The sequence below is a fragment of the Herpailurus yagouaroundi genome, unplaced genomic scaffold, assembly GCF_014898765.1.
Source record: "Herpailurus yagouaroundi ecotype Mexico unplaced genomic scaffold, PumYag 213, whole genome shotgun sequence".
NCBI lineage: Eukaryota > Metazoa > Chordata > Mammalia > Carnivora > Felidae > Herpailurus > Herpailurus yagouaroundi.
Window position 1 is genome coordinate 10,826,915 of NW_024412444.1, and position 24,162 is coordinate 10,851,076.

The 24,162-nt window shown below is 37.1% G+C and overlaps 1 protein-coding gene and 1 pseudogene across 32 annotated transcripts in view; both read right to left on the bottom strand.

The window, feature by feature from the left end:
• Positions 1-24,162, bottom strand: part of SLMAP (sarcolemma associated protein) — a 157,597-nt gene that overhangs the window by 80,539 nt on the left and 52,896 nt on the right. For 21 of the 32 annotated variants that reach the window (XM_040454696.1, XM_040454697.1, XM_040454687.1 and 18 more), the window contains exon 2: positions 5,560-5,707. In XM_040454696.1, coding sequence (XP_040310630.1) covers positions 5,560-5,707 — 148 coding nt within the window. Of the gene's footprint in view, positions 1-5,553; positions 5,708-7,452; positions 7,472-24,162 lie in introns of those variants that run through there. The other 11 variants (XM_040454686.1, XM_040454675.1, XM_040454679.1 and 8 more) reach the window with 2 other exon arrangements.
• On the bottom strand, positions 383-1,297 carry LOC121016811 (rab GDP dissociation inhibitor beta-like; annotated as a pseudogene).

Below are 24,162 nucleotides of genomic sequence, written 5' to 3' on the forward strand. Positions count from 1 at the left end.
AGAAAGAAAGAAAGAAAGAAAGAAAGAAAGAAAGAAAGAAAGAAAGAAAGAAAGAGAAAAAGAAAGAGGGGCACCTGGGTGGCTCAGTCGGTTAAGCTTCCAACTTCAGCTCAGGTCATGATCTCCCAGTCCGTGGGTTCGAGCCCCACGTCAGGCTCTTTGCTGACAGCTCAGAGCCTGGAGCCTACTTCCAATTCTGTGTCTCCCTCTCTCTCTGCCCCTCCCCTGCTCATGCTCTGTCTCTCTCTGTCAAAAATAAACATTTAAAAAAAATTTTTTTTTACAAAAGAAAAGGCCTTACAATACAGTATTGATTTCATACACTATACATCATTTTTCAAAAGTTAAGTTTGTCCTAATTAGTTGATAAAATGTACTGCTGTTAGTCTTCCCCCTAGATGTCATTTTTCTTGTGCTTCATTTCCTCAAAGTCAAACTTGGATTTGGTCATCCTCTTACAGATGTCTTTAATGTCATCACAAGCTGTCTCAAAGTGAGTTGGAGCATCGTATGTGCAGGAAATAAAGATATGGCTTTCTGTTCCCAAATCTTTTGGAACAAAGAGGTCAGTGATGCTAACAAATTTCTGTTCAATTGGTTCCAAAAGCTCCAAAGCTGGTCTGATTTCTTTCTCTAGTCCCTCAGTCTCCACCACTGTACTATGGAGATGTACTTCCCTTGTGCTGCCACATTGTGTGTAGAGGAGATCAAGCAGATGTAGATATGTGACTTCCAATTGACTTGGTTCTGGTGAATGATAATCTGGCAGGGGTTGGCATCCCTGGTGTTCTTGATAGGGTGGCTGAGGATGCAGATAACTCTGATCAGCTGGCCTGCTTTTTCTACCTAGTCTTTTACATAGCTGGGATCACAAATGAGCTGCTTATAGCAAGCAACCTCTTCTTCAGATTTCACACCGATCACTTTTCCATTTTGCAGAATTATCTCTTCAGTGGTTTACTGAAGGTGTAGGTACCACCTACCTACCTGAAGGTGTAGGCACATGTAGGTACCACCATAAATAGCACTTAACCCTGCAAATTCTTATGGCAGTTGTCCAAGGTCATAGAGTGGATAAAGGTATGGGCTTTTGCCATATCTTGCCAGAGACTTACCGTAAAGTCTATCTATTAATGGTTTCACAACATGGTTGATCTAAATAGTCATCAGTTCTATCAAGTGCCAGGGCATGGCCAGTAAAATCTATGACATCTTGTCCCAAGTCAAATCTCTTGTCAACCTCTCTCATTGCAGTCTTCTTCAGATCAACACTCGCAAAAGTTCTGGGAAGTGACATTTTTTAAACAGTCCCATTTAGCTAGATGCCAGGGCTTCTGCTTCAGTGGAAGGAATCTTGTAGATTTTTTCCTCCCTTATAGACAAAGTTCCTTTCAGTCACTTTGAAATCCAGATAGCGGGTAACCTCTGTATAAAACAGCATTTTTTTTTTTTTAATTCTTTTAATTTTGAGAGAGAAACAGAGAGGGCAAGTGGGGAAGGGGCAGGGAGAGAAGGAGAGGGAGGGAGGGAGGAAGGGAGGGAGGGAGGGAGGGAGAGAGAGAGAGAGAGAGAGAGAGAGAGAGAGAGAGAGAGAATCCCAAGCAGGCACCGCACTGTCAGCACAGAGTAGGGATCAAACCCACGAACCAAGAGACGACGACCTGAGCCAAAACCAAGAGTTGGACACCTAACTGACAGAGCCACCCAGGTGCCCACGTATAAAGCACCATCATAACCAGCTAACCATTGGCCATAAGGAACTTAGGAATTAAGACAATATTCCACTCTCTTCCTCTCCCCATTAATGCTGGTGGTGCTCCTGGTAATTTAAATTTTCTGTAGAAATCTTCCAGAGGTGTCATAGATGTACTTTCTCCTCCGTAACATAGGTTTTTATCAATGTGAAGAATTTTCTTTTCATTCACTGATGTTACACCTGACAGGATATATTCCATCAGGCCAGTGCCCAGCATGATCACAGTTCACATCTTACTCCTTATTCATGGCAAGGGGAGGGCAGGGACCAACACCCAAGGAAAGGAGAAAGCACAGGGACTCTAGGGGCCAGGGGCTATAAGGCCACCCTAAAGTGATATGGGAAGTGCTCAGGCTCCTTAGAGCCTGACAGGAAAGGGAAGCCAGGGCTAGAGGTAAAATGGAGCTGGAGAGGAGGGAGGCCAGCCACCACCTAAGATGGGAAGAGAAGGATCGTGTCTTTTCAATACCTGCTGGTTATACAGTTATGTGTTTTTTAGTTTTAGTTTGTGGATGATGTTGGTTAGATTTCCCCAATACTGAATCATTTTTGCATTCCTAGAATAAAATCTCCTTTTTTTGTTTATTCTAGCTTCATTTCTGAAGTTAATTTACTAATACCTTAATCAGAATTGTTCACCTATTGCCACGAGTAAAATCAGTTCTAGTTCTCTTTTTTTTTTACCATATCTTTATCAGAATTTGGCACTAAGGATTTTGACAGTTTTCCACCTTTATGTATGTTTGGATTAAATAACATTAAATTTATCTGTTTTTAAAAATAAGCTAAAATTCAGCTGTTAAGGCCTATTTCTGGTCAATCCATGATAACTTCCTAGTCTCTTTTAAGGAAATCAATTTACTCAAGTTTTTTACATCTTGGGTAATTTTGCTAGGAAAACAATTTACTCTAGTTTTTTTTCTTCTTTGCCATAGGTTGACATGTAATACTTTCTCAAAATTCTTTTAGTATGTCCTGTATCTGTGTTTATGTATCCTTCCTCATTCCTTATCTTACATATTTTTGCTAGTATTTTTTTTTAACCTAGTAAGAGAATCAAGGCTAATGAATTACCTGTTTTATTGTCTGCTGGTTGGTTGGTTGACTTATAAAGTACCAGCATTTGGTTTGTTTATGCCTTCTATAGTTTTTTGCTTATTTCTTAATTTCTGCTTTTTATTTCCCAGCTTATTTTTCTCATTCTTTTTCTAATTTCTTCTAAATGCCAAGTTCCTTCATTGTCTTTCTTCTTTAGTACAGAAGGAATTTAAAATTATAATTTTTATCTGAGTAAAGGATTTACTGTATTTTGGTATAAAAGTCTCCTTTCCTTTCCTTTCTATATAGTTTAAAGTTCCCCTTTTGATTTCTTCTTTGATCCAGGGGTTATCCTGTAGTGTTGTATAATTTCAGTAGGATTTTCCAAGTAATATAAAGCTTATCATAGTACTGTTTAGCATGGGACAAAGTCTAACTTTTTTCCTGGCATATGCTTAAACGGGTAGTATTCAACTTAGTGACAAAGCTTATCCTAAGAGGCCATGCATAACATAAGTCAACTTTTTGGAGGCAATAAATAACAAAAGAAACAACATTTTATTTTTTTTTAATTTTTTTTTTCAACGTTTATTTATTTCTGGGACAGAGAGAGACAGAGCATGAACGGAGGAGGGGCAGAGTGAGAGGGAGACACAGAATCGGAAACAGGCTCCAGGCTCTGAGCCATCAGCCCAGAGCCTGACGCGGGGCTCGAACTCACGGACCGTGAGATCGTGACCTGGCTGAAGTCGGACGCTTAACCGACTGCGCCACCCAGGCGCCCCAAGAAACAACATTTTAAATGATGAAGACATCTTCTTAATTTCCTTAAAGTTGACATAAAAGATAGTTAAATTTTCAAAGAAGCCTGCAAGAATCTAATGTTGCTGAAATAATAGTGCAGTAATAATAACCTGAATTTCAGGATTGTCCTCTTAAGCTTCTTACAACATGTCCTAAAGAGTGTTCCTTATGGGAACTTCTATGGGAAAGAGGAGTAGGGAGGAGTAGGAAGGAGTTTGGAAAGAGCTACATTCTAGAACAGTCACCCTCGTGGAGATCTGCATATATGTTAGCATACTAAAGACTCTGAGAAGTCCTGTTTACCTTTGGTTAACTAAGCATTTCCTAAATGTATTTGATAACCTCATTCTTTTCTTAATTAACACCATTAATTCTCTTGGGGAAATGCAAGCCAAGAACAGACATTCCTTGGAGAAAACACGTAAACAAACTGTCTTCTCTGTGGGTTACTTACAGCTGAGGCTCAGTGTTTGCTGAATGCCTTGGTACCAGAGGTGGTACGATGTGGCAACAGATGGTACCGTGTCCGACACAGCTGTTCTTAGTATGGTCTTAAATAAGTTGAGTTCTCTTAGTAAGGAGGACTCAATACTCTGCATCAAAATATAAACTTTCTTTTTTATTTTACAATTGTAAATGGAAATTCCTAAGACTTTCATTCTACCCAAATCAAAATCAAACATCAAAACCTAACTCCTGGAGGAGACCACCAAAACCCAATAAAAATAAACTTCGGTTGCAACAACCAGTGAAATTATATAAACACATACGCACATGTACACACACAGCAGCAGCATCACCACCCAGCCACCATCATCCATCCCCATGTCTACCGGGCAAAATGTCACAGACTGATGACTCAGGGTAACACCAGATCAAAGTATGTTCAGAGAAGCAAAAGAAGAAACTTGTCAATTGCTTCCACTGACCGTATTAAACTAAGAGAGTGGAACTGCACACTTTTGGTTCCTATTTATTTAGTTTTGTGATCCAGCCATATAATTTCATGGTCATAAAGTAGGCAGTAAAGCAGGTAGAGCCAGGAAGCTTCAGAATTGTAAAAATAAAGCCAATCTACATTTATTTAGCTAGAGAACTTCTAGTTTCAAACCCTGTGAGACGTGAAATTTTATATCTCCATAGGTAGTATGAACTGCCTACAGAACCCTGATTTTGTTTGAGCCAAAATGTATGCACAACTGGAAGGGTTAAATCATAACTGACCTCTGACAATCACGGAGCTCCTGTTTGCCAGGTATGTAACTTCCCAGGCTTCTTTGTAGCCATAGGTAGCTGTGCATGTGGCCAATGAGACAAGAAGAGTATAAACCTGCTCAGAGGATTCTACAGAAGATTGTTCTTTCAACATAAAAAAAAAAAAAAAAAAAAAAAAAAAAGAGCCATACGGGAAGATATTTTTTCCCAGCCTCACAGTTTTTGCCAAGGACACTGGCATGAGGAAAATAAGGCATGGGGCCCCAGCCATCCCTCTTTAACCATGAGGTGACAAGCAAAAACATAAGACAAGCAAAGGCGTAAGAAAACAACATGTTAAGGACAGTAGAACGGGAGGGCGGTAAGAACCCTGGATTCCTGACAACATTACTGAGTCAAGTGAACAAAGTCTGAGCTACCCTCCTGACTTGTTAACAATAAATATCCATATGGTTTAAGCTCTTGTTGGATGGGTATGCTGTCACTGCAGCCAACTGTTTCCTAAACTAACACAGGAATGTCCTATATTTTCATACTGTGATGAAAAATATAAATCACTTATTAACACTTCAGAATTTAAAATTTTAGAAAAGCAGTAGTGGAAGTAAGAGGTTTTTAATTTTTCACTGCATATAATGCTGTATTTAAATTGCTTTTACAAACATGAAATGTTTTACAACATTAAATAGACTTTTTTTTTTTAACTTAAAAAGACAAATAATAGGAAAATCGATCCATACCCGTACCTTTCCGTGTGTTCTCCGTTACATCTACCCCAAACTGGATAATGTCACCAGAAAGAATTTCACATGGTGGACTTTCTTCAGAGCCTCGACTCAATCTCTGGCTATTTATAAAGGTACCGTTACTACTTTTAGTGTCTTGGAGATAAAACTGCAAACAAACAAACAAAAAGAGTCAAAGATTAATACTAATAATTCCAAACCCACTTTAAGAAAAAGGACTTCCAACTCTACAAACTACAACAGGTAGCTTTTCTTCCCCTATCAATTCAAACCTCTTGTTTCAGCTAAGGTTCGCATTTAATATATATGAAATTCGAACCTGGACACCAAGTGATTTAAAATCCAGCTAGACAAAATGGTGCAATAACTCTGGAAAAGAGTTTATAAAGTCTTCAAAATGTTAAACAAAAAGTTAGCATATGACTCAGCAATTCTCCTCTGAGGTATGTACGCAAGAGAACTGAAAACATATGTCACAAAAACTTGTACATGAATGTTCAGAGCAGCATTATTCATGACAGCCAAAAAGTGAAAACAACCCAAATGTCCATCAACTAATGAACAGGTAAACAAAATGTAATATGTTTTATATTATATTATATTATATTATATTATATTATATTATATTATATTATATTATATTAAATTATATTATATTAATTTGGCAATATAGAATAAATACTGATTCATCCTACAACATGGATGAATCTTTAAAATACTACACTAAGAAGTTAGTCACAAAAGACCATATACTATAGAACTTCATTTATATGAAATATCCAGAATAAGCAAATCCAGAGATAAAAAGCACATTTTTGGTTGTAAGAGGTTGAGGTGTCAGAGGAAAAAGGATAAAGGGGCAGGAGATTAGTGGTATAGAATGACTGCTAATGGGTACAAGGTTTCTTTTTGGGATGATAAAAAAAATACATCTGTTATTTTTTAAAAAGCCAGGTAGACAAGATTCTAATTCTATACTTCCATCTCACTCTTTGTAATTTTGTTCCTAGAATATCTGGGTTAAATCAAAGGAAGTGTTTATTTCACAGGCAAGGAAAACTGGTTTTAGGTAACACCTAGAATTAACAGCTATCAGCTAGCTAATGTACTTGGTATCAAGAACGACACATCTTCAGTAAACTCTTTGTAGTAAAGCAGACTGGAGACACCAGGAACTCAAATACTAGAATTGGCTACAAAGCTACTACTTCCTGGTTTCCTAAACTTGCCTTTCATCACTTGGGCAATTTCCCTCTTTAAAAAGGGGAGTGAGGGGAGCCTGGGTGGTTCAGTAGGTTAAGCGTCCAACTTGAGCTCAAGTCATGATCTCATGGTTTGTCGAGTTCAAGCCCCGCACTGGGCTCTCTGATGTCAGCAGGGAGCCTGTTTCTGATTCTCGTCTCCCTCTCTTTCTGCTCCTTCCAGCTCTCTCTCTCTCTCAAAAATAAACATTAAAAAAAAATTTTTTAAGGGGAGGGAGGGGGTGTCTGTGTGGCTCTGTCAGTTGAGTGTCCAACTCTTGATTTCGGCTTAGGTCATGATTCCAGGGTTGTAGGATCAAGCCCTGTGTCAGGCTCCATACTGAGCGTGGAGTCTACTCAAGATATGCTCTCTCTCTCTCTCTCTCTCTCTCACTCTCTCTCTCTCCCCCCGCTTCTTTCTGACCCTCTTCTCTGCTTATGCTCTCCTTCTCTCTAAAATAAAAAAATTTTTAATTAATTTAAAATAAATAAATAAATAAATAAATAAATAAATAAATGGTGGGGTGGGGAGCAAGAGGCACAGGAAGCCTACCTATTTATCACCTACCTTTTCTAAAAGAAATTAGAAACAATTGGGATCATGCACAATAGACTTACTAGGAAGAAAACAACCAATAAAAAAAAGATGTACCTTTCTTTTTGCATTTTTCTACACTCTCCAGCCCTGCTTATTCTAGCAACATATTTTCACTGAATTCCTTCCTAAGGAAGAGAGGAAAGAAGAAAACTAATATTTATTAAAATATATGTTACACCACCAGGCCCTCATTTAATCTTAACATTAAAGCTATGATATAGATATTACTTCCATTTGTCACTGAGAAAAATGAGGCATAGGCAAGTATCTTCCAAAGGCCACAGAACTAGGAGCAAGGATTCAAATAACAGAACTGAAAGGGCCATTTTTTTCCCCATTACCTCGCACTGACCTTTATATTTCATTTATCTTTCACTCCTTCCACAAACTTTTCCAAAATGAAATACAACAACTTGCAGAAAATACAAAAATGACACTTTTCATTAATTCTTAGGTGACAATATAAAGGCTACCACGCTGTCTATAAATGACTTATTCTCCATTTGTAATTCAAAAAAGACCAACTGTTACTTTGGCTAGCAGTTCATATATTTAATTACAGACCATTAATAATGAAAATTGTATTGATATGTGACAAGTCCATTTGAAATGGACAGGCCTTCCCATTTCACACCAGGGAGAAAAGCACAGGTAATACAGTCAAGTAGGAGTGCTTATCCTCCAACTGTTTCCCACACTGCAACCTACTGTTACACTATATAAGAGAGTTTCCCATATTCTTGGGAAATGCGGCAATATCTGGATTCTAGGTTGCTCATTTGCAGTACTGTGTGTCTTGACAGGCCAAATAAAGGGATTATACTAAATTTACAATGTTTTGCAAACTTCAAGTTCTGATCCATTTAGCGTGTTACTAAGTCAATTTAGTAGTCTGTGGCTAGCATTTTGATTTAAACTGTATAGAAATAAGAATATATGAAATGAGGTTCAGTACTGTTTAGCAAACTTTAGCAAACAAAAAGATGTGTGTGTTTCAACACTTCTTACATAGCTGTTAGGTAACTCTAAAACCACAAATTTTCAAATAAAAAAAACTTAAAGTCTACATTAAACCAGGTTCTTTTCATTTTGACACGCCTGTATTACTGCCCGAAGCACAGCCTCCATTTAGCTTGAACACATATCATTTACAGTAGTTGTTCACCCTCCCTCTGCTCTCAACCTACTAGTGGCTTCCAAACACCTAGAATGAAACCTAACGCTCTTATCATTACACCCTATAAGGCCCTGCATGATCTTGCTCTCCATTCCCTCTCCAAACTCATTAACTCCAACTATTTTCTATCCTCATCCCTCTCAGCCACACTAACCTCCACTCCTGCCCCTGAGCCTTTGCATTTGTGTATAGCTAGACCACATCAGTCTACTTCCCTGCACAACTATTTTCATTAATATGCTTTAACCTTCTACCCTTGGCTGTTTGAAAAATTGCTATTAAAAATTATGCTTCTGCATCTTCTATGAAACAATCTACTATTATTCAGTCTAAATTGTACAGAAGCTATTCTAGGTGCAGTTTAGGCTCCTGAAGGTATAAAGAGGTTAGTTTGTTTGTAAGAGCCTGAGAAGGGACTGTGCTTACAGTCCCTGGATGCATTCCCCATAAGTAGGTATGTTAGCTGATCTTTTGTCACTTTTAAACCAGAAATATTTTTCTTCTCTATGCTGACAAGCCTTCTATCAGGCTTCTTCTTTTTATTCCCTTAAAAGAGATCAGTCTTGGCTACTCTAAAATTTTTTTTCAAATCCTGTTGAAGCTTTAACTATCTTTACTTCCTAGTAGCATAAGGAATGCCCGAGTAGCTCTAGTGTTTGTACTAGCCACCAGGTATTCCCTTAGAGCAGGTGTTCAAGGAGCCCTTAATTTATAAAACCCTCTGTAGCTTGTGGCCAAAGTTCAACTTTTCACTGTTTTCAGATTTTATCTCCAATTAACCCCTTGTTTTCCTCTGAATAAATGTTAAGCTCCCTGAAATCAGGCATTGACAGTTGTCTTTAAACTGAGAGGTTCTCCCTGCCCCACCATTTTTCCCTGGTTCTGTTGATTCTGATTACTTTCAATGACACAGGAACTATACTTCACAGGTTGCATAATTTGTTCTTGGCCTTCAGAAAGTTCTTGTTGTTCATTCCAGAAACAAATACATTTGCATCACTTTCAACTTTGCTAAAATGTGTAAATACTTTTTTCATTTCCACTATAATGATAAACTGCTTCTTTCTAACCCTTTCTACATTGATAGGTTTTGCAATATCCAAACACCAATAGGTCAATAACATTTGCACTCAAACTTCAGAACAAAGCACTATATAGTAGACATGCCATAGCCCAGGGGCCAGAACCTCTAAGCCCATACAGGAGAGTTTTTAAAGTGTGAATACAGAATGGATTATGGATTCTAGATATGGCAGGTACTGCATCATAAAATTTTAATTACCTGAATTAAAATCAAACAGATTGACTAAGATAGCAAACCAAAATCCCACAGAAAATATTTACAACAAAAGTAGGTGACGGGGCACCTGGTGGCTCAGTTGGTTGAGCATCTAACTTTGGCTCAGGTCATGATCTTGCTGTCTGTGAGTTTGAGCCCCCCGCATTGGGCTCTGTGCTGACAGCTTGGAGCCTGGAGCCTGGAGCCTGCTTCGGATTCTGTGTCTCCCTCTCTCTCTGCCCCTCCCTCCCTCCCTCTCTCTTTCTCTTTCAAAAATGAATGTTAAAAAAAGTTTTAAGGAAATTGTTAAAAAAAAAAAAAAGTAGGTGGCAAGGTATCCACACAAACCTCAAAATAAAAATGAGTGAGGAAAACATCAACAGCCAGCAGACATACATGAAATCTGCATCTGTTCAAAAGGATGCATAAGGAAGCAATGGCGCATTTGAGGGATTTGAGAACATCTAAATAGTCAGTAGGTATTCACTGGACAGTGTGATGGCAATTTGAGAGGAGAAGCTGAAATTGGAAAAGGTTTAGCCCAATCCAATAACAAGTGAGCATGACTTAAGTTCTGAAAAAGGCTAGAGCAGCCTGAGTCATATAAATTCTTAAAATCAACCTACCAACCAAAACTGCTTTCCAAGGCAGGGTTCTATAATAAGGAAAGTTGCTGGGTTGAAACCAAAATTGAGCAAGGTAGGGACAAGAGAGACAAGGAAAGAAAAGATCCAAATAAAACTGGAGAAGGGAAAAGGAGCCACCGTATTTTTGAGCATTTTACAAAAACAACAGGAGAGGGAGCTCTGTGACATTAGAAAAGTTCTCCTGAACCATGACTCCCTTCTTAAAGTTCAGGAATACAAATTTCACATAAAAATGAGCAACAGAAAAATATCAAAGCCCCATCCCATACAGTTATTTTAAGAAAAATGAGGCTAAAGAACAGAATAACATCCCTACAGATAATGAAAAACAGACCTTGAGATCAAAATTATACAATTTCAAAGCAAGCTAAGAGACATTAATAATTCAAAACATGAAAAAGAAATACAAATCACAATTACAAAACTCCAGAAAAGGTGAAAGAACTCAAAAAATAAGAGAAAAAGAATCATTCTGAAATGAATACAAAATTAGAAGGACACAAGTGACTAAATGTAACAAATAATCCATTAAGAAAAATAAAAGATGAAAAGGACATTTTTTAAAATAAAAAAAAAAAAAAAAGAAGAAAGCTACATCAGCAAAACAGCAAAGTAGGCAGTTCCACGCTCCCATCCCACTTCAAAAACACTGAAAAACAAGTAGAAACTGTCAAAACCAACTTTTTTAGAATTAGAATTCTGGAAAATAGTCTTACAGCAACTAAGTGAACACTGAATCAAGAAAAAGGCAACTTAAAAATGGTAGGACATCTTTGTGGCATTACTTACTCTTGTCCCATACCCTTCCCCAGTACAACAGAAATCTTGAAGAGATCAACCCGCATTTCTAGTGTGGGACCCTGGTACCTGGTTCCAGAGAGAGCAGAGTAGACTTAAATCACAAATTATTTTGTCTATCTGTTCTAACCTGTCTGGGGCTACCTAAAGGACTGATGCAAGGCCCTCACCTCTATTCAGCCTAACTTGCAATTCACCCAAGCTGGAAAAGCAGAGGCTGGCTGAAAAAGTGGGATTTATCCCAAGTGGTTCAATATAAGAAAGTCAATCAATGTAACATACCGTATTGACAGAAAGAAAAAAAAAAAAACCCACACAATCATCTCAATTGATGCGGAAAAGGCACATGACAAAAACCAATACCCTTTCATGATTTAAAAAAAAAAAAAAAAAGCTAGGATTAGAAAGGAATTTCTTCAACATGATAAAGGACATTCATGAAAATCCCACAGCTAACATAATACTCAATGGTGAAAGAGTGAAAGCTTTCTTCCTAAGATCAGGAACATGAAAAGGAAGCCTGCTTTCACCACTGCTATGCAATGTTGCACTGGAAGTTCTAGCTAGACACAAGAAAAAGAAACAAACGGCCTCCAAATTGGAAAGGAAAAAGTAAACTATGTCTATTCACAGATGGCATGATTCTATATATGGAAAATCCCATAGAACCCACAAAAAAGTTACTAGAGCTAATAAACAAATTCAGCAAAGTTGCAGCTCACAAGATAAACACACAAAAATCAGTTGTGTTTCTACACATCAGCAATGAACAATGCAAAAAAGAAATTAAGAAGGCAATTTCATTTATAATGGCATCTAAATAAAATAACTGGGAATAAATTTAACCAAGAGGTAAAAGACTTATACGTTGAAAACTACAAAATATTAAAGAAACAGAAAGGCATCCCGTATTTGTGGACTGAAAGACTTAATATTGTTAAGGTGTCAACATTAACCAAAGTGATCTACAGATTCAATACAATCCCTATCAAAATTCAAACAGCCTTTTCTGCAAAAATGGAAAAGTCAATCTTCAAATTCATATGGAACTGCAAGGGACCCTAAATAGGCAAAACAATCTTGAAAAAGAAGAACAAAGTTGGAAGATTCACACTTCCTGAATTCAAAACTTACTACAAAACTACAGTAATCAAAACAGTGTGGTACAGGCCTAAGTACAGACATACTTAAAGTAAAATTAAGAGTCCAGAAATAAAACTGTACATCGATAACCAAATGAATTTCAGCAAAGGTGCCAAGACCATCCAATAGGAAAATAATAGTCTCTTCAATAAATGGACCTCAGACAACTGGATAACCACATGCAAAAAAATAAAGTTAATTTATCCCATATACAAAAATTAACTCAAAATGGATCAAAGACCTAAATATAAGAGCTAAAACCATTAAATTCTTTTCATCCATTATTTCTTCAATTTTTTTTTTTTCCTGTTCTTTTCTCTCCCATCTCTTTGCCTTCTGGGATTTCCATAATGTGCATGTTGATACACTTGATGATGTCCCTTAGGTACTATTCATTTTTCTTCATCTATTTCTTTCTGGTTCTCAGACAGGGTATTTCAATCACCATATCTTTAAGTTTTTTGATTCCTTCTTTGCCTGCTCAAATATGCTACTAAACCTTCTGCTGATTTTTATTTCAGCTATTTTACTTTTTCTACTTTCTCTCATTGATAGTCTCCATGTGTTTACACATTGTTCCCCTCATTTTCTTTAGTTCTTTGTCTATGTTTTCCTTCAGCATTCTGAGAATGTTAAAATAGTTACAGTCTTTTGTCTCTTAAGTCCAATGTTTGAGCTTCTTCAGGGATTTCTTTTTCCTATTAAGGGCCACAATTTCTGTCTTTGTATGTTCTGTATTTTTGTTGAAAACTGGATACCTTGAATCTTGTAACGCGGTAATTCTAGAAATTAGGTTCTCTCCTCTTTCTACAAATTGCTGTTGTTACTAGATGAAGGATACAGTTGCTGGTTTAGTGACTTTTCCAAGCTTTTTTTTTTTTTTTTTTTTTTTTTTTTTGGCAAAGACTATATTCCTTGTTGTGTGTTGTCACTGAAGTCTCTGATCTATTATTTCTGTGGTCAGCCAGGGTCCTGACAGAAATTTCTTTAAATGCCAGGATCCAATCAGAAAAATGGGGTAGAGGTATTTTGTCTCTTTAAATTTCTTTGGACGATGCCAGAGAAGTAACATTAGCCTATGGGGTTTGAAACAATGGTCAGTCTCTGTGCTGGTCCCTCAGCAATCAAAAGCAGCAGTCAAAACATAAAACCACAATTTTTGAAGGACAAGCAAGTCACATCAGGAACCATGGGCTACCATACCCACAGCTGACTGTCACAGGGCTGAGGGATAGAAAACTGTAGTCACTGGGGGTGCCTGGGTGACTCAGTTGGTTGACTGTCCCACTTCGGCTCAGGTCATGATCTCATGGTCCATGAGTTTGGGCCCTGCGTCGGGCTCTGTGCTGACAGCTTGGAGCCTGGAGCCTACTTCGGATTCTATGTCTCCCTCTCTCTCTCTCTCTGCCCCTCCCACACTCATACTCTGTCTCTGTCTCTCAATAATAAATAAACATTTTTTAAAAATTTTTTAAAGAAAAAAAAAAGAAAATGGTAGTCACTGTGTAAAACCCAAAATTCTCAGAAATTTACCAGCTTCTTTCTTCATTAAGCACGCCACTGGATGCTGCAAGTGTATGACTAAATTTCAAAACAATTGCTTCAGAGAGTTCATGCTAGCTTAATAGCTGTCTTGGTGAAGGAACCAATCTTTGGAGCTTCCTTCTCTGCCATTTTCCATGACATCATTCCCATTAGTTCTATTTCAACCTACAAATCTTTTCTTGGGCCAAATCAAACAAATCCCAACCTATAAAAATAGCTACCATCTATTGACTAATTGCTATGTGCAGGTACTTCTGATCCTCACAACAATCCTACCAAGTAGATATTACCATTTCCATTTTATAGATTAAAAAACTGAGGCTCAGGTATATTAAGTAGATTGCCATGGTCTCACAGCTATCACAGATTTGACATTATTCCTTTAAAACCTCCACACTGTCTTCCTCCTCTCCTATTTAGATACACACTCTCTGGTCTTTGAGTACAAACTTATGAAATCCCACTTTGTTTATGAAGTTTTCCCGAAGTGATCAGAATAGTAAGGGTCAATTTTAACTCTAACTCCACAATTAAAGCACATCATTTACTTGGCACCTGTCTTGGAGAAACTGCACATCTATAAAACCAAATGCAACCACCTCTACACTGAGAATAAGTTAACAGAGTATGAATTAAGTACCAAAATCTGGAGAGGCTGCTAAGAAGTATAGTTAGGAACAGTCAGTTGCTAAGGAGGCATTTACAAGTGAGGGTGGTGATCTGAATGAAAGGCAAGGCGAAGGAGGAGGTGGAAAAGGAACAGGTATTGCAATACACTTATGTATAATTAATGCCCAGCCCCAGAGGGTAACCAAAGCCAAAGGAAGAAGTGGGGAAATGCAAGAGAAAGTGAAGCTGTAAGAGAGGGTCTTGCACACTATACTAAGGAGTTGAGACTTCTTAAGAGAAACCACTACTAAAGGATTTGATGCAAATATTGTTTTAGGGAGATTATTCTAACAGCTCTGATAATCTAGCAGCTGTGTGTAGGATGATTTGCAGTGGGTGTAACTAGAAATAGGGAGACCCATGACTTATACATTTTTTGCCACCAATAATTTAGTTATTTCTTAGAATACATCATGTCTGTTATATATGAATTTGTTTGTTTATATATTTATATATTTTTTGTTTCTATAACATTCTTGGCTTCCTGACTAGCAAAGAACCACATGTTTCAGAGGCTGAAATTTTTAAGCTGTGCCACTGGAGGGGGAAATACAAAGTTCCATTCATATGCTATAGGAAAACACATGGAAAAGTGGCAAAATGTTCTTCACCAAAATGAAATCTCACACATAAACTAGAATGAACCTGTCCACCCAAAGATCTTGCAAATGTTATGAATTTGCCAAGATTTTTCCCATCTCCAAGTGATATTCCAGACACACTCATTGTACAATAATTTCTTCTTATAGAGACGGCTCACAAAAGAGAAAGAAAACGTATTTCTTCTATCTCTCTACATAGGAACAGAGATAAGATTATGAAGAACAGACACAGAGAAGGTGGGAAGGAGAAATTTTTAAAATTTAATGAGAACAATACAAAACATACAAAATTAAGCTACAATGAGCACATCCTTCTGAAATATGCAAATTGTGACAATCCTTCACTGAGAATTCAGGCAAAGTAAATTAGATTACTGAAGCTCAGCAAGATATAAAATAAATATATCATCAGAACATTAGTTCTGAGGTGAGGCTATTGAAAGCCTACACCAAATTCTAATTCGGAGATTAATAACCAATTTCCCACATCCTAAAACAGGTTGACAAGCAAATACTAATTATTTTCTCCTCTCATGATGTGTTAATCACAGCAAGAGGCATTCAACTTTGACTTTGAGGCTCCTCTTTAGGTAATTGGTATTAAAGAACAGATACTGACCCCCAACTCAATTTTTTAGATGCCAAGAAATCTCTAATTACCTCAAAGAATGTCAAATATTTTATTTCAATATTCAAAATAGGTATTTATAAAAAGTATCGTGTATTTTAGCATAGTAGAGATAGAACAAGGGGATATTGTGATATTAAAATGTTACCTTAAACCATCCTGAGATCAGCTGAAGCAACAAAGTAATTGCACTTCCACTCTGTATCTCTGATAGTTAAAAACCTCATCCATAGAATAATAGCCTCATTTTCCACAAAAGTAAATCACTGTGATCACATTTGTGGGAAATACTGAACAAGGTACTACATTTAAAGGATGTAGTCTTACATATTATTTAATAATGCATACAACAGGCTCAATCTAAGGACAGCTGATATTCATTTAGATAGTCACTAAGAGATGGGGGAGAGGGAGATACTAAAAAAAAAGTTTCCATTAAAGACTAGCAAAATTGGCAAAATATAGGAATCTAGATCTTACTTAGAAAGAAAAAAGAAAAAAAACTACCCACACATAAAACTTTATTTGGCAAACAAATTCAATGGAAATGTTAAAAGATACAAATAGTACATCTACTCCCAAAAGAACATTCATAGCTTTTTAAATGCTTAATAAGGTAATGAAAATAACCACAATGGCCTTTTCCATCCGTTAGGCACAACCACTCAGGCTGGCATATAATCTTACTTTTTTAAGACATTATTTTTATTTATTTATTTATTTATTTAAATTTTTTTTAACGTTTATTTATTTTTGAGACAGAGAGAGAGCACCAACAGGGGAGGGGCAGAGAGAGAGGGAGACACAGAATCGGAAGCAGGCTCCAGGCTCTGAGCCATCAGCCCAGAGCCTGACGCGGGACTCGAACTCACGGACCGCGAGATCATGACCTGAGCTGAAGTCGGCGCTTAACCAACTGAGCCACCCAGGTGCCCCTTAAGACATTATTTTTAAGTAATAATCTCTACACCCAATGTGGGGCCCAAACTCACAACCCTAAATCAAGAGTCACATGCTCCACCAACTGAGCCAGCCAGGTGCCCAGGCATGTAATTTTAATTTTAAAACATCTTGGTCTTTACTCATGTCTCTTCATTTTTAGTGACAGTTAATTCTTCAAGAGATTTATCTCCTCAAGGTTTTGACAATTCACACATTTGCAACTGAGTGCTTTGGTTATTACGTGAATAAATAGAAATAAACAAAGCAACTTATGAAACAATCTTTTTGACTGAGATAGGAAATGATGTTGGAACTAAAGAAAATAAACCCCTCAAGACTGAGTATAATGCAGAGGCTCCCGTTTGCTGCCACATGACTCAGATGTTCAAATGCCATCTACCCCCCAAAATCCCTCATGATATCCAAGCTCCTAAGGATGGGTAAGTAATACCCCCAGATAAGAGCTATTCTTTTTTTTATTTTCAACTGAAATTTATTATCAATTCTACCTCCATTTATGACTTAAACACAATGCCTAAAATATTTTTCCCTAGGAAACTTTTAGGACCAAAGTGAAGTTTCCTTTGAAAAGGATCATCAGTTTTCCTTCACTACCATGAAAGGTAACATGGCTTATATTCAGAATTAAGCTACATAGAAATTTCACCTACAGAGCAAAGCCAAACCAAGAAGAGTTCACTGTTCAATAATGTCAAAAGCATACCACATAATACATAATAATCACAAGTTTTTGAGTGCCTACCATGCGCTTAAACTACTTTCTGTGCATTCTTTTACTTAATCTTCATACTAATCTTATAGAGATAGATGTTTTATTATCCCTATACTACAGATAAATGAGGACTAAAAATAAGTAACTTGCCAAAGGGCCTCCCAAGCTAGTAATTGTACAGAGATGAATGTATGAGTATATAGCTGAATGGCTGAGGTCAATGAGCATAAGCATTTTAAACTCTTTGACCTCAACCATTCAGCTATGTACTTAGGTTTGTCTGGCAATTTCATAGCCACTATCTCTAATATTTCTCCCAATCACCCTGTGAAATAAGAATGATTTTGATCATATACATCAGCAAATTGAGGCTGACACCAAGCCAAGTGACCTATCTATACTCACAATGGAGAAAATAGAACAGCAGTCAGGTTTTATGATGCCAAATCATCATGAAAGATAAACTTAAAAAATCTCTTTCAAAAATGCGTTTGCTACCTACTGCCATCTACTTGAGGAATAATCCTAATAAATTTGTGTTTCCTAGTTTACGTACCCATGGCAGATTAAAAGAGAACAAATATTTGCTTATGCCAGGGACTTTGCTGGGCACTTTACACACATTACCTCATCTAAACTTCAGAATACTATTATATAAGCAGTTATCCCACATGATCAGACAGGATTAGGAGTTAAATCATATACCCAAAGATTACACAGAAAAGTAAGAACAGCAAACAAGATCTATTAGACTCTTCATCACTATGGCAAATTCCATGAAGATCAGGATCAGTGGCATCCCTTTTTGTCAGTGATATCCCTAGACATTAACAAAATGTCTGCTAAATAAACCAAAGAGTATTTTATTTTATTTCATTTCATTTCATTTTTGAGAGAGAGAGGGAGAGAATCTTAAACAGGCTCCATGCCCAACACAGAGCCCAACATGGGGCTCAATCTCAGACTGTGAGATCATGACTTGAGCTGAAATCAAGAGTTAGACATTTAACCAACTGAGCAATCCAGGCACCCCCCCAAATAGGATTTTAAATAAATATTTCATTGAGTGTAACATTTATAACGCATCATTCCCCCACCATTTCCTGAACACCTCTGGTCAAGAATTCAACCATCAGCCTACTAATAATACAATAAATATGACTATGAGAAGCCACTTAGAGCAAATGCAAAACAGTAGTAATAATAAATACTATTAGTAATAAGTAATACCAATAACCCCATAAGACATCCATTATGTCACCAATTCCTATGAATTATGATTCAGATTCAGAACAATCTCTCAATTCCACCCTGCCTTTCCCTTCCCATTACCGTCCTTCTAACCCAGGTCCATAATCGTTGTCAAGATGAGGACTATGATTCCATACTCTCCACCCTTCACACTGATGCTAAAGTTATTTCCTAAAAATGCAAACTTGATCACTTTGTCTCCCTTTATAAAAGGGCTTTTGTCTCTCTATTGTCTTCAAAAATCAAATCCAAGAGCTGTGATAACTTTAAAAATGACACCAATCACCCTAACCTGATTTACCATTTTTCCTAAAAACTATCATCCATCCCAGCCTTGCTTTACTAGCAATTCCCTACATAAGCCCCAGGCATCCATGTGTTTGGTTATGCTGTTCTTGGACCCTTGCTTCCACCCACCCACACTCTTTACTTGTTAAAAGCATTCTTTTCTTTCCGAAGCCAGCCCGGTTTAAACACTTTAACAAGTAAGATTTATTTCTCAGATAACATTTCTCACTAAGTAAACACCTAAATCAGAGACTCAAGGCTTTATTCTAAGTTAACTCCCCAACCTTGATGTCCAAAACATGCTTGGAACAGCACTATTATTCTATCTTTTCTAATCTATGACATTCATTGCCTCTTAGGAAGTTCCAATAGGCACAAGTCACAAATGATTTTTTTAAACGTACAACAAAATATAAATGATTCATACTCTACAATGGAAACTAAAAGTTTTGTTTTAACATAGGATAGGCCAAACTGTATTACATCCAAATAACAACATGCTATATAAAACAGAGTATACATTAAGGTTTGAATTCCAGCTCTATCACCTTCTACCTTACTGTATGACCTTGAGTATTACTTAGTGTTACTTAACCTCTTTGAGCCACCCTTTAGTTATAAAGATACTTATAAATCACTATTTATAAATTGAGAATAATATCAGTACCTAGCTCAGAGTGTTTGTTGTAAAGGTTAAATTATGCTAAGCATGTAAAGTACTAAGCAAAATATTTGTACATACTAAACAAATGGCAGCATATATCTACATACATATACACACAGATATATGTAAAACATTGTCAACCAGCTAGATCAGTTCTGATACTTATAGAATAATATACCACATTAAATTCTTTCAAGTTATAAATAATAAAAAAATGGAAGCTATTATTAAATCCATAGAATATGCATAAATATGTAATCACTGACTTTCTTCAAAGGAACTGATACAAGATTTTCCTTTATTGGTTAAAGTTCTTAAAAATAAAGCCCTCTGCTGATTAATTAAATAGTAAACAGCTGATAGAGATATAAATAGATCAGTAACAGCTGAACTCTAACACGGTGTTAAAAATAGTATGTCACCGCCCCCAATACACGTGAATATTACCATAAATAACCACAACCTGTGCACAGAACAAAAGCAGCTAAACCTTTGTCTCACAGCACAACTAAAAACTTTTCATGAAAAATATAAAATACATATCCACAATATGGACCAGGGATTCCCAAATCAAAGTTAAATCAAAAGGAAAGTACTGCTCTCAAGTATACATAAATACACTTAGAAAGTATTACATAGATTAGCAATCTACAGTTCATTTAACATTATGAACCAACTTATGAATAAACTAAGCCATGAGATATTCAGTGATGTCATAATTCCATTTCTAAACAAGAGTCCTACTATACTCCTGGCCCTGAGTGACAGGTCTGGAAACCCAGTCAAGAGAATAATGCAAACAGAAGGCCATAACTCACTCAGTTCAAAACTCAAAATGCCACTTGGACACCCTTTAAACTATCAGGGCAGAGACAGAGTTTACTGCATTACACCCTCCTATACTATTTGAATTTTCTGTTTAAAGGGAAAGAGAGTGAAATGTATGTGAAGGAGTAAATAAGCATCTAATTCTGAAACTCTCAAGAGACCTAAAAGCTCAGGAAGATGGGCAATTAGCAAAGTGGTCAATATCAGTTTGACAAAAATTAAAAATAGTTTGATACCTGGTTCTGGCAAGAATGTGGAGAAATTGCACTCTCATATACTGGGGATGAGAATATAAAGTGCTACAACCTTTTTGGAAAATGATTCAGCAGTACCTATGAGGCTTTTTTTTTTTAATGGTTGTTTATTTTTGAGAGAGAGACAGGGGGACAAAGCATGTGCGTGCGTGAGCAGGGGAGTGGGAGAGAAGGGGTGGGGGGAGAGAGAGAATCCCAAGCAGGCTTCCTGCTGTCAATACAGAGCCTGACACAGGGCTCAATCTCACCAACCATGAAATCATGACCTGAGCTGAAATCAAGAGTCAGAGGCTTAACTGACTGAGCCACCCAGGCACCACAAAGATTTTTAATGCTTATACTCTTTGACTAATTCCACATCCAGAAATCTAACCTATAGAAACACTGAAATATTCACACACATGTGCAATGGCAAATGCATAAGCATGTTCACTAAGCAAGGCTAACAGAAGTTAAAAACTGGAGACAGATAATGCCAAACCAAACTACATACATGCATCTGATGATATATCAGACATCACAATCACAATATCACAATCATAAAAAATAATGAGGTAGAGTTATTGGTACTGAAATTAAAATATATCAAGATATACAGTAGTCCCTTTTCACAGAAAGAATGGTATATATGCTAATATACCATTAGAAAACAAAAATCTGAAAGAATGTATACAAAATGTTCACCGTGCTTATCTCCACCAAAAAATATCTTAAATCGGGGTGTGCCTGGGTGGCTCGAACCAACTCTTGATTTAGGCTCAGGTCATGATCTCATGGACATGGGATGGGGCCGTGCACATTGGGCTCTGTGCTGACAAGTGTGGAGCCTACTTGGGTCTGTCTCTCTCTCTGTCTCTCTCCCTGCTCACACTAGCATGCTCTCTCTCAAAAATAAACATTTAAAAAAAAAAGAAATCTTAAATACTTTAAAATTAAAAGAGAATATTTTATTCAATAAGCCTAGCAAATTTTCAATTCCACATTCTGGTCATTTAGAGGAAGAGAGCAAGGGGCACCTGGACGGCTCAATTGGTTAAGGTCTGACTTCGGCTCAGGTCATGATCTCATGGTTCGTGAGTTCGAGCCCCACATTGGACTCTGCCTCTCCCCTTTCTCTGCCTCTCCCCTGCTCGCACTCTGTCTCTCTCTCTCTCAAAATAAGTAAATATTTTTTAAAAATTTAGAGGAAGAGAGCGAAAGGAAGATAAAAAGAAAAAAAAAGCAAAAGGGGCACCTGGGTGGCTCAGTCGGTTAAGCGGCCGACTTCAGCTCAGGTCATGATCTCGCGGTCCATGAGTTCGAGCCCCGCGTCAGGCTCTGTCAGCACAGAGCCCGGAGCCTGTTTCAGATTCTGTGTCTCCCTCTCTCTGACCCTCCCCCGTTCATGCTCTGTCTCTCTCTGTCTCAAAAATAAATAAATGTTAAAAAAAAAAAAATTTTTTTTTAAAAAGAGACAAAAAAAGAAAAAAAGCAAAAGAGGGATACACACTGAACTGCATGACATACAAAAGCAGAATCTGCTAGGAAAAAAAGAGGTAAACATCAAGGGAAATCAAAGAGGAAAGAAGTCCAATAAATTCAAAAGGGCTAGTCATCATCTTGCACATGTGAACAACAGACTTCAGATGTAAAATCACTGACTTTTGAACTGTACTTAAGAGTTTTCACAGCTCACTTCCTTTTTGTTCTTTCAGATTACAAGATTCAATCCTGAACGGAATAGCTTCAACAACCCACCAGAATTCTTTACCTGAGGTAATTCAAACTAAGAGATTTGGTATAACTACGGTCTTCAGGATTCTTGCCCTTAAAACAGTTGTAAAACTGAAAAAGCATAAGATTAACCTTTACACAACACAGCACACACAGGAAAGTAATTTATACAACACAAGATTTCCTGACAGATTGGATGTATGAATCTGTATGAATCAACATGAAAGAAAGGAGTCAAGAACAATACCAAAGTTTTTAACCTAAGCAATTTAGAAGGATGTAATTGCGTCTGTGTGAGCTGGGAGGGTTAAAGGAGATAAGGTTTTGTTTTTGTTTTTGTTTTTTAATCTTTTATTGAGGTTGAGGGAGGGGTTAGCAGTTTGGCTTTGGACATATTAAATTTGAGGGAGCTGTTAGACATCATGTGGAAATGTCAAAAAAAGCAGTTGGATAAGAACTCAGAGTTCAGGAAAGAAGTCTGGGCTTGACATAAAAATTTGGTTGTCACAAACCACATACAAAGAATGTGAAGTCAAGAGATGGGATGAAATCACCAAGACAGCAAGTACAGACAGACAGGAAGACCAAGGACAGAGCCTTGGAGCAGTCCAAAATTTACAGGTCAGGGAGAAAAAGACCAAGCAAAAAAATTTAAAATGTGGCCAGTGAAGTATGAGAAGAACCAAGGGAAAGTGATATGTCCCAAAAGTTACGGGAATGATGTTTTCCAAGAATATGGGAGAAATCAACTACGTCCAATGATGCTGAAAAATCAAGTAAGATAAAAAACAAAAATTGACCACTGGAAAAGCAACTTGGAAGCCACTGATGGCCTTGACAAGAACTGTATAGATATAGCACCAAATGAAAGCTTGACTGGAATGATTCAAGAGAAAATGAATGAAGAGGAATGAGAAACCATACCTATAGACAAATCTTTTAAGAAGTTTTGCTCTAAAGGGAAGCAAAGAAATGTGCATGCACAGCCAAGAAAACCATCAACCTACTGAATGAGAGAAAACACCTGCAAATCATTAATCTATTAAGGAGTAAATATCCAAAATACATAAAGAACTCATCCAACACAAGACAAAAACAAAAACAAAAAACCAATCTGATTTAAAAATGGGCAGAGGATCACAACAGACACTTTTCCAAAGAAGACATACAGATGTCTAACAGGTACATGAGAAAATGTTCAACATCATTAATCATGAAGGAAATATAAATCAAAGCCACAATGAGATATCACCTCACACCTGGTGGAATGACTATTACCAAAAAGATAAGAAATAACAAGTGTTGGCAACGATGTCAAGTAAACAGACTCTTTGTACACTGTTGGTGGGAATGTGAATGGGTTCAGCGACTACATAAAATGGTACGGAGGTTAAAAAAAATACAACTATCATAAGATCTAGCAATTCCACTTCTGAGTATTTACCTGAGGAAAATGAAAATATTAACTCAAGAAGATATATGCACCCTCATGTTTACTGCAGCATTATTTACAATAGCCAAGGTATGGAGACAACCTAAGTGTTTGCTGATGGATGAATGGATAAATACACACACACACACACACACACACACACACACACAC